The sequence below is a fragment of the Carettochelys insculpta genome, chromosome 1 (genome assembly GCF_033958435.1).
Source record: "Carettochelys insculpta isolate YL-2023 chromosome 1, ASM3395843v1, whole genome shotgun sequence".
Taxonomy (NCBI): domain Eukaryota; kingdom Metazoa; phylum Chordata; order Testudines; family Carettochelyidae; genus Carettochelys; species Carettochelys insculpta.
Window position 1 is genome coordinate 7,812,527 of NC_134137.1, and position 14,811 is coordinate 7,827,337.

The following is a 14,811-nucleotide window of genomic DNA, read 5'->3' on the forward strand; positions in this document are numbered from 1 at the left end:
TACACTCACACCAAAATGCAAGTCTACAGAGCCTGCATCCTCAGCACCCTCCTTTATGGCAGCGAGACTTGGACCCTATATGCCCACCAGGAAAAGAGGCTGAACGTCTTCCACTTGCGCTGCCTCAGGCGCATCCTTGGAATATCATGGAAGGACAGAGTTACCAACACAGCCATCCTTGAGCAAGCTGGAATCCCAACCATGCACACCCTCCTCAGGCAGCGTCGACTCCGCTGGCTTGGCCACATCCACAGGATGAATGATGGAAGGATTCCAAAAGACATCCTGTATGGTGAGCTAGGCTCTGGCAAAAGACCCCCCGGACGCCCCCAGCTGCGTTACAAAGATGTCTGCAAGAGAGACCTCAGAGAGGTAGACATCGAGCTGGACAACTGCGAAGAACTAGCAGACGACCGTGGCAGATGGAGGCAGGGGTTACACAAGGGCCTTCAGAAGGGCGAGCTGAAGATCAGACAGCTAGCAAAGGAGAAGCGAGCGCACAGAAAGCACAATAAGGACTTGCCAGACACCCACTACATCTGCAAGAGATGCAGCAAGGACTGTCACTCTCGTGTGGGTCTTTATAGTCACAATAGATGCTGTAAATGAAGTCTTAAATTGAAACTTTAAAGGGCGTGATCCATAGTCTGTGCAGACTGAAGGATGCCTACTACTGCTACTACTACTACTACTACTATTGACCTGAGAATGTGGCTGGTCTTTTAGAGGTGGAAAAACCTGTGTGGTTTTGATAAGATATTTTTTTTTCATAACCTCTCATCTGTGTAAGGAGGGTACTGGTTGTGGTACAGGAGAAGCTGGTGTGTACAAGGGAATTGCCTGTATTATCTTCTGCTAGTCAGTGTGGCAACAGAAATGTTCTTTGTGACTGGTTTGGTCCCAAATAGTGGAGAACCACCACCTCCTGAGATGTAAGTAGCCCCATTTTAAGCATTTTGCCTCCAATATTACAAATGGCATATTGGGGTGCATTAGGAGACGCATTTCCAGAAGATCTAGAGAACTTATTATACCCCTCGATTTGGCAATGGTGAGGTCACAGCTGGAGTACGGTGTCCAGTTCTAGGCCCCCCAGCACAGAAAGGATGGGGATGCACTGGAGTGGGTTCAGTAGAGGGCAATGAAAGGCTGTGTCTACACTTGCCCCCAACTTTGAAGGTGGTGCCTGCAAAATTGTGAGGAGTAAAGGGTCTTCAAACTATCATATGCACTTCGAAGTGCCCACGGCTACATGCATGCTGGCACTTCGAAGTTTGAAGCTTTGAAATTGCTGTGGGAGAGAATTACCCTAATGCAGTGCTGCGTATTCACCACAGAACATAATTAGTAATCTCGCATTGCCCTGATTCACATGCCCCCCTCGAAGTTGGGAGCAAGTGTAGACAAGCCCGAAACGATTAGGGTGCTGGACTACATGACCTATGAGGAGAGGCTGAGGGATCCAGGCTTTCTTAGCTTGCAGAAGAGAAGACTGGGGGTGGGGGAGGGGATTTGACAGAAGCCTTCAACTTCCAGAAGGGGGCTCTAAAGAGGATGGAGAGAGGCTGTTCTCAGTAGTGACGGATGACAGAACAAGAAGCAATGGTCTAAAGGTGAAGGGGGAGGTTTGATATTAGGAAATAATGTTTATCCAGGAGGGTGGTGAAGCACTGGAATGTGTTACTTAGATGGTGGAATCTCCATCCCTAGAGGTTTTAAATCCCAGCTTGACACAGTCCTTGGTGAGAAGATTTAGTTAAGGTGGATCCTCTTTTAGGCAGGGGGCTGGACTCAAAGACCTCCTGAGGTCCCTTCCAGCCCTAGAATTCTATAATTCTAAATAACCCTGTCATGATAGGCAGAGCCAAAAATGATTTTCAGTTTACTACCATAGCACTGTACCACTCACTGCATGCCACCCACGTAGTTGTAATATTCACTGTATTAACCTCTGAAAGTCACTGCTGCTTTTTGGGTGGCAATTGACTTGATTCAACCCAAGGGGTGTGGGAAAGGTCTCCATTTCACGGGATTTTGATTTCAAATATATTTGCCAGAGTACTTTTGGGAGAGTGAAACTGAATATTTATCTGGCAGCTCCCAACTCTTCTAATAGTTCGACTACTCTATGAGGGAATAACCATGAAGGCTCGACTTGATGACCTCCTGAGGGCTCCTTACCCCCATGAAGCCATGATTTCAGGACATTCTGTAAATCTTGCTTTTTACCCTGGACTTTTAGGAGAATCATTAAAGATCAGGGTCGGAAGAGGTCTCGGGACACAGTGGGAAAGGAATCTAACAATGGCTATATCTGGATCTTCAGTTTTTAATAGAGACCTTGCCCCATTTTTTGGCAGATGTTCCCGGGTAACTAATTTGGATTCCATGGGATATGAGTATGGCGTTCTTTCATCTCTAGTGTGCAATCTCGAAGGTGTAGAAACTGCTTCACCTCTCTAACTATCCAACTACTCTGCCCATTTTTTCATACTGCTTTGCTGGTGATTCAGCCTCTCCAGGACTTGTTATCCTCAAGCACTATACTAGATGGTGCAACACACAAAAATTTGAACTACCTGGAGGTTCTACCTAAAACATCAAGTACTGTACAAATGGTAGACCACAGCCAATTGCCAATTTCCCAAGGTCATGCCCCCTCATGCAAGTATAAACTCCGTGTTACACTTTCCTTCACTACAAAAAAAGTTCAATTTTAAGTGATATCAAACAAGTGTAAGCAGATTACTGAGAGCCACCCTCAGAAATGGTAGAGACCAGCTCTTGTGGACTCCTCCTTTATCCTTGGTTCTTGTCAGCATAAGCTACGTCTACACATGTATGCTACTTTGAAATAGCGTATTTCGATGTAGCAAAATAGAAATAAGCTATTTCGATAAATTGCATCTACACGACCTCCAGGGCTGTTGCCGTCGACGTTCAACTTTGATGCTGGGCAGCACCACATCGAAGTGGGTGCTGCAGGGGAGCGTCTACACACCAAAGCGGCCCACATCGAAATAAGGGTGCCAGGAACAGCTGCAGACAGGGTAACAGGGCGGACTAGCACTTCCCGGACAACAGCTAGCTGTTCCCTTAAAGGACCCCTCCCAGACACACTTGCACTAAACAGCACAAGATCCACAGAGCCGACAACTGGTTGCAGACCCTGTGCATGCAGCATGGATCCCCAGCTGCAGCAACAGCAGCCAGAAGCCCTGGGCTAAGGGCTGCTGCACACAGTGACCATAGAGCCCCGCAGGGGCTGGAGAAAGCGTCTCTCAACCCCTCAGCTGATGGCCGCCATGGCAGACCCCGCCCTTTCGATGTTGCGGGACGCGGATCGGCTACACGTGCCCTACTTCGATGTTCAACATCGAAGTAGGGCGCTATTCCCACCTCCTGATGGGGATAGCAACTTTGACGTCTTGCCGCCTTATGTCGATTTCAACTTCAAAATAGCGCTCGCCACGTGTAGACATGACGGGCGCTATTTTGAAGTTGGCGTGGCTACTTCGAAGTAGCCGGCACGTGTAGACACAGCTGTACAGAAAGCAGAAAACCAGAAATCCAAGCTTCAGGTTATGCAAAGTTTATTGGGGCTAGTGTCCATCAAGCAGGTGCAGCACAACCCTGCAGCAGAGCCTTGTTTCCAAGGGTCCTTTCCAAGCTCCGAGGCCACAAGGCCTTTATCCATAGTCCCTTCCCGAGCGTGCCACCCGCAGAACCCTTACCTTCATGTCACATCCCAGCTGTGATGTCACACAGCCTTTACCCCATCCTTCTGCCCCATTCTCATGCTGCAGATTGTTGTTTCCTGATGTTTCATCCTCTGTCCCTCCTTAGCAGGCATAATTAGCTTATTTGTTCCATTCTACTAACAGAAGCATCAGGCCAGTCAGACACAACACACCCTATGTCACGGCTCCTTTCCCACTCTAGCAAGATAAATGCAGAAGTGGGGGTCAACAAAAGTACCTCCAAAACCTTATCTGCCAGGTTTTGGTATAAACTTCCCCCCAAAAGTCCTAAAACCTTAGATTTTGGGGATAAAATTCGCTGCCACCACCCAAGTAATAGTAAGGAAACCAGGGAGAGACTACTTGGGAAATCTCAGCCCCAGAAGTAGAAACCAGGACACAAACATTAACCAATACCAGGTTAATAAAAAGAAAAAGAGAGAACGTTTATTATTACAACAATATTCGTGTTGGAAGCCTCATGACTAGATGGAAGAGTCACAAAGTAAAACACATGGGGGGTCTCCACCATGGGCCTAGAACTTAGTTACAAGGAGAGTAAAAGAACATTTCTAAAAAGTGCACAGACATCAGATCCCACTTCCCAAACCATAAAACAATAAAGCCTAATGGACTTATTTAAACTTTACCCTACTTACAGAAGATTGGAGGGCCTGTTCTTGGAGGGAGATATTCTGTGTCTCTCTCCCTCATGGCTGGAAAGAAGAAGAAAAGACAGAGAACAGAAGAAGGGAGGAGCCAAAATTCAATTCTTACCTCCATTCCTATAGGCCAACCCCACCTGGCTAAGGAGGTTAACCCTTTTATTCCCAGGCTGCTGGCTCACCCTCATGATCATGACACCCGACAATGTCTTTGCCCTTTGTTTTCACACACTGACATAATATATAAGGATACATAATTAGGTCTAACGTCAAATGGGAAAGCAAAGTTCTATGTCAGGCATAGATAGAGGCCTGACTCTCACACCGAGAGCAGCATTCCTAACACGCTCTACCATTTCCCTGCCTCCCACCCCCAACACACTCTCTTACTGTGGGACCCCTCCTGCCCCAGTGTCCCGGGAAAAGCCTGGTGTGTCTAGTAGCACATATCCTGAAAGGGTCAGGTATAAGATGGAATGTGTTGATGCTCTGTTTGCCCCACTGTCCCCTATGAAGTATGATGCCCTCTGCCTTGTATGGGCACACTGTATCTATTCCATTTAGTGGTCCAGGCTTCCCATGACAACTGGCCCAAGAAGGTTATTTGGGGATTGTATGTTATTCTTGGGTAGGGGATCTACATCTCTGCTTGTGTTATAATTTGAAGTTGTGCTGTGTGCATCTGCCCCTCCCATAACCAGCATGGTAGTGCACTGCAGAATTAGTATAGTTAAAAATAGACCGGCAGCCTTAATGGTGCATTGCAAAAATGAGAGTCCTCACCATTGTAACATAGTCCAGCTTTCGAGCCACCACCACAAATGCTGTTTCTCCTCTCTTAACTGGATTAAGATTTTTAACTCCATTCTGGAGAAAGTGTTTACATTTTATCAGTTGTTAGCAGTTGTACCAGGCTAATCCTGCAAGTTTGGCCTACTTTTCTCCATTGAGTATCCACAGAGAAATGGGGCATTTTTCAAATCACATCAAGTACTTAGTGTGCAGTGGGGTAGTATGCCCTGGTTTGATTGCAGCGATGAGTTCCACAGTTCTATTTTTGCACTGATAGACCAATGGCAGCATGTAGATGCTTTTGATGTGCCCATATCCTGGTACAATTTTACATCTGTGTTGTATAACAGAGCTGTGCCTATTCTCAGCAGAAAATGCCATAACTGAAATACCTGACACCTCATTGCAGACCACTTGCAAAAGGCGATTGTGTCTGTTCTTCCTTGGCCATCATGGAAGGACACATCCAAACATTTTCCCAGGACAAGCAAACACTTAGCTTAATTATCGTCCCATTCACTCCCCATCTATCCACTCAAGTTTCCCAGTGAACAACCTGTGAGCTCCCCACTTATTATTCCCACAGGGGCTGCGAGAGAAACTTTAGTTTCCATCCCATTCCAAGGTACCACAGTAACAATTATCCAGGTGATAGACCCACAGGCCAGGAATTGCAGACAGCTGCTGTGATAGCTTTATTTGAGGGTGCAGTTTTACATTTTGGCTGATCAGTTGTGTGGTTCCCTAGCGGTCCTGCAAATTCCATACACCCAACCCTGTCTCATGCTGACACAGATCCCTTCTTCAATAATAATGCCAGTTGGGTGTCCTCAGACACCATACATTTATTGCTTGAACTATTCTATATATGTACTGCAGTCAGGGAGTATTCAGCCCACTCACAGTTTTCTGGGTGTACCACCCATACAATGAACTCAAAGGAGACATTGCAAGCCCTGGTTGACCCCCACACATGTGCTTGTTAGGGATTATTTCCAACTCCAGAGCAAAGCCAGTATAAATCAGGATTTCCCTAGCTCGACCTCCATCCTAACTACAGGAAGACCCTATGCAAAGTGGTTAAATTGTCAAATATCCAGTGTAATGTCTCCATAACAACTCCACTCCCTGAGATGGTCCCCTATGGGAGTGCCATTATGCTAACCCATTGCAACATTGCACCTCATTTGTGGGACCTCACAGCCTACAGATGATTCAAACACCCCAGGAGACCATAGGGTTATGTGATTTTTAGGCAATTCATGAGAAACCACATGTCCAGATGATGTTTCCCCCCATCCCCTTGGGAAAACCACGCAGTGGTTTCTGATGAAGCTGATATACTCCACAGAGTCGGGACTCCTCTCCCACTTCCAGTCTGTACACCACAGACTGACACTAACAAATTTCCTTGGGTGGATTAGTGGCACAATTTTCTATGGTTAAAGCTTCAAAATCGTCAGTTACCTCGTACCACAACTTGGTCTTCTAGTGATCCATGTGTCTCTTTTTTTGCCACCAAAAGCCATGGGATCTGGGTAGGGTTTGCCAAAGAAAGAATTGTGAACAGCAGCAACAATCACCTATCCCAGGTCACAAGGTCCTTGGCTTTCCACTGTGGATCCTTATTCATCTCACCAGTAAACTGTCTAGTGAGATCAATGGTATCCTTGATTGCTCTTCATATAACCTTTTCTAAAGTTCTAAAGGAGAAAAACAAATTCTACCATTGTTTAAAATACAACTTCCTTTTACACATCTCTTTGGTGATTGCAGGGGAAAAAACAAGAATTATCTGCATACTTCTCTGTGTTTAGTTCTGTATACAGGAAAAGGTTCAATAGCTTCTACCCATAATGGACAGGGTGCATTACCCCACTGTTTATCAGTGTTTATCAGTGTTTCTTTCTTTCTTTCTTTCTTTCGTTTTGTTTTGTTTTGTTTGGGGGGTGATATAAGTGAAAGCTGAGAGCCAGCATGTTTGGGGCTTGAAAGTTCCATAAAAACATCTTAAAGTAAAAGCCAGAACTACAGCATGAAGACACAAACATTTTAACCTACTGGCTTCTTTCCATCTATTTTCTGCTTTTCTTGAAACCACTTTCCAGTGACTTATTAGTAAAAACAATGCCTTCACTGAGCTCATGTCCCGCGAACCTGGTGGGATCAAAACCTCTCTCCTCCTGAGTTCTGCCATGAAATGAACTTGTCCTCTGTGTTTTTTCCTTGTTTAAGCACTTCTCTTCAGACTTCATTTGTCTGCTCCATTTTCCTGAGAATTTTCTTGCTAAATTTCACTTTTTTGAACTCATTTTAAAACATCACTTCAAGTTCAGTGGTTTGGGGAAGTGATTCTGCAGCTTTGTAAAGGTTTGGGTGTTTGAATTGTTGCACTTTTGAAAAAAAAAATCTGTCATTTCCAGACTATTCGGAAAGTATCGAAATCATGGAAAGTTTCAGTGATGGTTGTGGAAGTGGAGGAGAGACTCTGCAGGAATTCAGGAATGGTCAGAGAGAGGGAATTCAGCAAGAGAGAGAAGTCTTGGGAATGGAATAATAATATATTTGATTTAAGGGACTTCTCACACTGTGAACTTTCACAATTTTTAGTTCAGGCAAACTGGGAAAGAGCACCCTCAGCCAATAAGAAAATAGCCTTTCCCTTGTTTCTCAGAAGTTTAAAGAAAGTTGGCCAAGGCGCTTATATTCTGCATATGTGTTTGCCCACTTTTTCTCGAAGCTCTTTGATTTTGACTCCATAAATTATAGGGTTGAGCATGGGAGGGACAGTGAAATAGAGGTTGGCCAATATAATGTGAATATGTGGAGCAATGTGCTCACCAAACCTGTGTGTCACACTAGAAAAGAGGCAGAAACTATAAGAAATCAGCATGACACAGATGTGGGCTGTGCAGGTGTTGAGGGCTTTCTGGTGGGCTTCCTTAGAGGAGATTCTGAAGATGGCCCTGATTATCAGACTGTAGGACAGGACAATAAGTGTCAGATCTGAGCCAATAACCACAAGTGCTATTAACAGGCCATATATCTTGTTGACTGTGATGTCCCCACAGGATATTTTTGCCACAGCTATGTGGTCACAGTATGTGTTTGGAATAATTTGATTGGTACAGAACGGCAGTGAGCTCAGGAGCAGAGGCTCAGGCAAAATGAAGAAAACAGCTCTTATCGAACCCACTAGCCCTAGCTTAGCTATTCGTGCATTGGTGAGGACGGTGGCGTATCTCAGAGGGTTACATATGGCAATGTAGCGATCAAAGGCCATTATGACAAGAACAGCTGACTGCATGGCAGAAACCATGTAAAGGAAGAATGTCTGGGTGAAGCAGCCACCCACAGTAATGCTTCTGAAGTTGAACCAAAATATACCAAGCGCTTTCGGCACGACAGAAGTAGACATGACAATGTCTGTGAGCGCCAGCATGCAGATCAGCAGGTACATCGGCTTGTGCAGGGTCTGCTCTTTGCCTACAACAAACAGAATTGTGAAATTTCCCAAGAGGTCCATAATGTAGAACACAGAGAAAGGGATGGAAATCCAGATGTGGGCAGCTTCTAGGCCAGGAATGCCTGTTAATATGAATTCTGAAGGGCCAGATGGGGTGAGATTGAAAGCTGCCATGAGATGTTCGGGTTCAGAAATGCTGAAGGTGCCTGTGGAGGAGGAAAACAACAGCAAGGGCGGTGGAGAGCTGTTCAAGCATTATACCAAATTGTACAATAAACATTTTATGTTTACTAACAAATGAAAAAGAAGGTTGAGCAGTGAGCTAGCAACATTCACAGTTGATACCAGATTATTTGGGCCATAGTCAAATCCAGAGAAGTCCTCAGAGGGAATTAACCAAACCAGGTGAATTGGCAGTATGGTAGCAGACAAACTTCAATGTCAGTTAGATAAACATGTACATAAGAACATAAGATGGGCCACAATGGGTCAGACCATAAGTCCATCTATCTCAGTATCCTGTCTTCTGACAGATGCCGAAGCCAGAGGTCCCAAAGGGAGTGAACAGTCATTGAGTGATCCCTTTCATCTCCAGACTCTGACAAACAGAGGCTAGGGCCTCCATCCTGGGTAACAGCCATTGATAGACCTAACCTCAATGAATTTATCTTGTTCTTTTTTGAAACCTGATTAAACCTTGATTTTCACAAAATCCTCTGGCAAGAAGTGCCACAGGTCTGCAGTGGGCTGCATGAACAAAAACTTCCTTTTGTTAGTTTTAAACCTACTATCCATTAATTTCATTTGATAACCTCTAGTATATGCCCATAGGAAGGCTTTAATATAATTCTATGAAGTCAGGTCAGGGACCTGGGTATCATAGTACAAAACTCTGTGAAATCTTATCAAGACCAAGCATCGATGGAAAATAACAAAACATATGGGGTCCAAGGAGGGGTAGGATTGGGAAACATATAGGCTATATCTACACGACAGAGATCTTTTGAAAGAAGCATTTCCAGAAGATCTCTTCTGAAAGAACTTCTTTCGAAAGCGTGCGTCCACACACAAAAAGATGAATCAAAAGAGTGGTCTGCCCTTTAGAAAGAGAGCGTTCACACAGGCCCTGCTGTTTCAGAAGAACAGATCAGGGATCGAACAATCAGGCACCATGAGGACTGCTCTTTTGAACATAGGGCCCTGTGGAGCATTCACACGCATTTTCTTTCAAAAGAGTCTTTTGGAAGGGACAAGCAAGAAATTAGAAAGGAAGAGTGATTTCAGAATGAGTGCCACATTCTTTCAATTTACTTTTTGTGTGTAGATGATTGGTGAGATCTTTCAAAAGAACTTGCTCTTACAGACACAGCCATAGAGAATACAGTTCCATTGTATTAGCCAATAAACGTTTCACCCTCCCCTGCATTCATCTGTGAGGTACTGGGCACCCTTCTCACACAAGGCACTGCAGAACGAGAGAGGTCCAGGACATGACCAGCATCTGATGAAGTGAGTCTGTGCTCACGAAAGCTCAAGCTCAAAACTTTTCTGTTAGTCTATAAGGTGCCACAGGACCCTTCATTGCTGCCTTCTCACACAAGGCACTGCAGAACTAGAGAGGTCCAGGACAGGACAATGAGAATGGCCTAGGGAAACTCTATTCAGGACAATGGTGTAAAAGCCAGGGATCATCAACTTCCAAAAGGAAGGAGTAATAGAGAATATGAGAAAATCGATATCATATGGAATGGCAGAGATCAGAAAACAAATATCGTCTCCTGGTCTCATAACACCATAAAAACAATACATTCAATTAAACTACTCTTTGGCAAATTCAAAACAGGTAAGAAGAAAAGGTTGGACACCTACATGAATAACCAGACTATCTATTTTCAATACTTTTACCTACATAGATATTTTAGAAAGCCCATGTAGTAATGTATGTCAGGGTGACGCCAGTTTTTAGCTGTCCGTTATTAGTGTGACAGCATCATGATGTCCAGTTACTCTAAGTGTATCACATTCCATTGCAGGGCTGGGACTGTCATGCTGAAAGTGGAGACACTGCTCTAGATGGATTACAGGTCTCATCCACGAGGCCATTCATATATTGGGAAGGAGTCAAGTTTTCCTCAGGGAAACATGTATTATATTGCTGGGCTCTGACATTGTTTTCAACAGAATGGGCATGAAGGACAGAAGAGTCTTCATCTTTAGCAATATCTGCCTGCACGCTGTGACTTCTTCCCCACCCCTTTTTGTGTGACCAACTTTTTTACAGGTGCCTAGGTTTGTCTCAGACAAAAGCTGTATTTCTTGTCTGAGATATTTATGCAGAGACACATGAAATCAGACTGGCAGTTCTAACCCCTGAAGTTTGCAGATGACACAAAAAGGGGGTCACTGATCCAGAGTGGTTAACAAAATGGGTTGAATCAAACCATATGGCTATGTCTACACTAGCACCCCTCCCTTTCGAAAGGGGGAGGCTAATGAGACACTTTGGTATATGCTAATAAGGTGCTGCAATGAATATGCAGCGCTTCATTACTATAATGGTAGCTGCAGCACTTCGAAAGTGCCGCTTTTGATCGTGCACAGCTTGTCTACAGGGGGTCCTTTTCAAAAGGCCCCTGCACACTTCAGAATCCTGTTATTCCTATAACCAAATAGGAATAAGGAGATTTTGAAGCATCCTGGGTCCTTTCGAAAACGACCCCATAGAAAACAGCCACGCACAATAGAAAGCTTCACTTTTGAAGTGCTGTGGCCACCAGTATGCTAATAAGGCATTGCATATTCATTGCAGCACCTTATTAGCATATCCCAAAGTGTCTCATTAGCATCCCCCTTTCGAAAGTAGACACAGCCTATGTGTTATAATATAGTTATGTAGCTACAAACACTTAGGAAAAAAGAATGCAGGAGATGATTACAAAACTGGGGACTCCTGTCAGAAGCTGAACAAAATTTGGGATGTGAAGGGATAATTAGCTAAACCCTGAAGTTTCTAGGTGACACAAAAAAGGGGATTGCAAATAACAGAAGAAATAAAGAGAACGGGTCACTGATTCAGAGTAAGCCAGATGGGTTGATAAAATGTGCTGACTCACACAATAGCCGGGTCTACACTTACAAAACACTTCAATATGGCCATGCTAATGACCAAATTGAAGAATACTAATGAGGCAATGCAATGTATATTCAGTGCCTCATTAGCATGCTGCTGGCTGCGGCACTTCAAGAGTGTTGCGGTTCATTCACCCATCGCTCGTTTACACATAGGTCCGTTTCAAAAGGACTCTGCCAGCGTTGAAATCCCCTTATTCCTATCAGGTCATTTCAGTGGCTCATTAGTATTCTTTGATTTGGACATTAGAATGGAAATTTCAAAGTTTTTTGTAAGTGTATATGTAACCCATATGTTATAATATAGTTATGTAGCTACAGACACTTGGGAACAAAACTAGGGACTAAAGTGGGAAGCTCTCTATTTCTGAACGCAATTTGGGACTTGAAGGGATAATTAACTAAACACAAGCCCCAGGTGTGACTCTGTTGTCTAAACCAGCAATGTGGTCCTCAAATGATAACAAGGAGAATCTCAAGGAGATACAGGCAAGTTATTTTACCTTAACATTTGTCACGTGTTACTGCTCCTGGGATCCTGTGTCCAGGTCTGGCTTCCACAATTAAGGATGGATATTGATACTCTGAAAAGGGTTCAGACAAAAGTCACAAGATAATACTAGAAATCCTGCCTTCTGGTGATAGAATCAAAGAGCTTAATCTATTCAATTTAACAAAAATGGTGAACGACTGACTTAATATCTATCTGGAAGTAGTAGGCATCCTTCAGTCTGCATAGACTATGGATCTCGCCCTTTAAAGTTTCAATTGAGGACTTCATTTACAGCGTCTGTTGTGACTATAAAGACCCACACGAGAGTGACAGTCCTTGCTGCATCTCTTGCAGATGTAGTGGGTGTCTGGCAAGTCCTTATTGTGCTTTCTGTGCGCTCGCTTCTCCTTTGCTAGCTGTCTGATCTTCATCTCGCCCTTCTGAAGGCCCTTGTGTAACCCCTGCCTCCATCTGCTGCGGTCGTCTGCTAGATCTTCCCAGTTGTCCAGCTCGATGTCTACCTCTCTGAGGTCTCTCTTGCAGACATCTTTGTAACGCAACTGGGGGCATCCAGGAGGTCTTTTGCCAACTATGAGGGAATACTATTGAATATTAAGCTTTTCAGCCCAGCATACAGATGTGTGACAGGATCCAATGGCTGGATGATGAAGTTAAAGATATTTTGACTTGAAATTAGAGACACATTTTAAATAGTCAGAATAAATAAGCACAGGAGAAACATAGCAAAGATCTGATCAAATTCATCATCGCTGACAGTTTTTGAATCATTTTGGATATTTCCAGAAAAGAACTACTCTAGGATTATAGGATTATGGGGCTACTCCAGACTATAGGATTCAAATAGGGGGTCTTTAGCACAAACCATAACCTGTCTCAGAAATTTCCATCCTACAGAATAATCTGGGGGAAATTGTCAGGCCTGTGTTTTGTAAGCCTGCATCATACTGACTAGACAATCATGATGGTCCTTCTCGCCCTGGAATCTACAGTCATGAGACCCGATGACAGCTGGAGGCATTTTGCCTGCAAAATCATGGCGCAGCTTCCTGAAGGCACTTCTTCTGTTCACGATCATGTTAAATTTAACCCAATGGGGGAGAAACTCCCATGGGCACATCGTGCTTTGGAAAAGTTATCCTTGGTGTGCAATTTATGAGACTGGTGGATCGTCTGAGTCATGGAAAGGATGAACATTTTTAGATGAGAAACATCATAACTTGAGCCCACGAAATCTCCACAATGGTGATGACTTCCATGTCTGTGTTCTTGTGCCCCACTGTTATAGGCACACAGCAGATATTCCTGGACATGGCAGCTCTATTTATCATACCTGCACAGGTCCATGATTGCCCTTTCTCGTTATATAATATATGTAATTGTCAACTTGAAGTGGCTTCTGTGTAGCAGGCCTTTAATCACTAGAGTGTATATATGGGTGTAACAAGAGAACCCACGTATGTACCTTTCTTGGCATGTGCCTCTCTCTGTGTATGATGTAATCACCAGTTTCCTGCAGACAAGGGAGATGTAAGGGGAGCAGCTCACCTCTGCAGAGGAAGAGTTCTAGGCAATATGGGGCAACTTAGATATTGTAGGATTCAGGAGTCACTGGGAAGCATAGAGATGACACTGACAACCACCACGTTGTCCAAATCATGGCAGCCTGGGAGGGGAAAGAGGAATATAGGCTGGGTAAGAGATAGCTTGGAGACTGAAGCAGTTGAGGCTCATAGTGTGACACCCCCATGGAGTCACCTAGAACTGATGTAACCTTGAGCTCTCAGACTCACCAGACAGGGCTCCCACTCTGAGTTCTGCTGTGAGAAGCTGTAGACCCCTTTTGTGTCCTACGCTTCCACAAGCATTTACACAGGAACGGACACTCCCAGCTGCAGTTAAATGCAGATTCTATGACTAGCCATGCATAACCCAACAATAGTGATACTACAGCCAAAATAGCCATCAATTCCTTAGACTGGGACCCCAGAGTTGTACAATTTTTCTCTGTTCCAAATTTTGACCAGCATGAATTTTTTTTCAGCTTCCCCCATCTCTCAGAGTGTGGAGGAGAATGCACACTTGTGGTAACCAAGCTGAGATATTGTTTTCCAAAATACTCCACTGAAAGACATACTGGGCCTTGGATTAAAACATAACATAAATGTGTTAACTAAAAAAGCTAGATTTTAAGTGATTCAAGGGCACAGATGGAGGAACAGACAAGGATGTGAAAGACAGAACAGGGAAAGCAACAGTTGCATTTTAGACCTTTCATCCCACATGGAGTTTACAAATAATATTGGTGAAGATGAAACTGTGGATCTTCAAATTAAATGTGAAGACTGTGCTCTTGTATGGATGAGAGACCTAGTGTACTAAAAAGTCTTCAAATCATAAGCTACAGATGTTCATAAACTGATGCCTGAAGTACATCATGTACATCAATTTGCAAAGCTTTGTCACAAAAGAGGAGCTGTGGAACAGAGCAGAACAAGAACCAATTGA

General features: G+C 44.1%; 1 protein-coding gene across 1 annotated transcript; it reads right to left on the bottom strand.

Annotated features, from left to right (window-relative positions):
* Positions 1–7,898: 7,898 nt before the first annotated feature.
* Positions 7,899–8,837, bottom strand: LOC142002770 (olfactory receptor 52N4-like). The gene has a single exon (XM_074979158.1). The coding sequence runs from the start codon at positions 8,835–8,837 to the stop codon at positions 7,899–7,901; it is 939 nt and encodes a 312-aa protein (XP_074835259.1).
* Between the last annotated feature and the right edge of the window lie 5,974 nt (positions 8,838–14,811).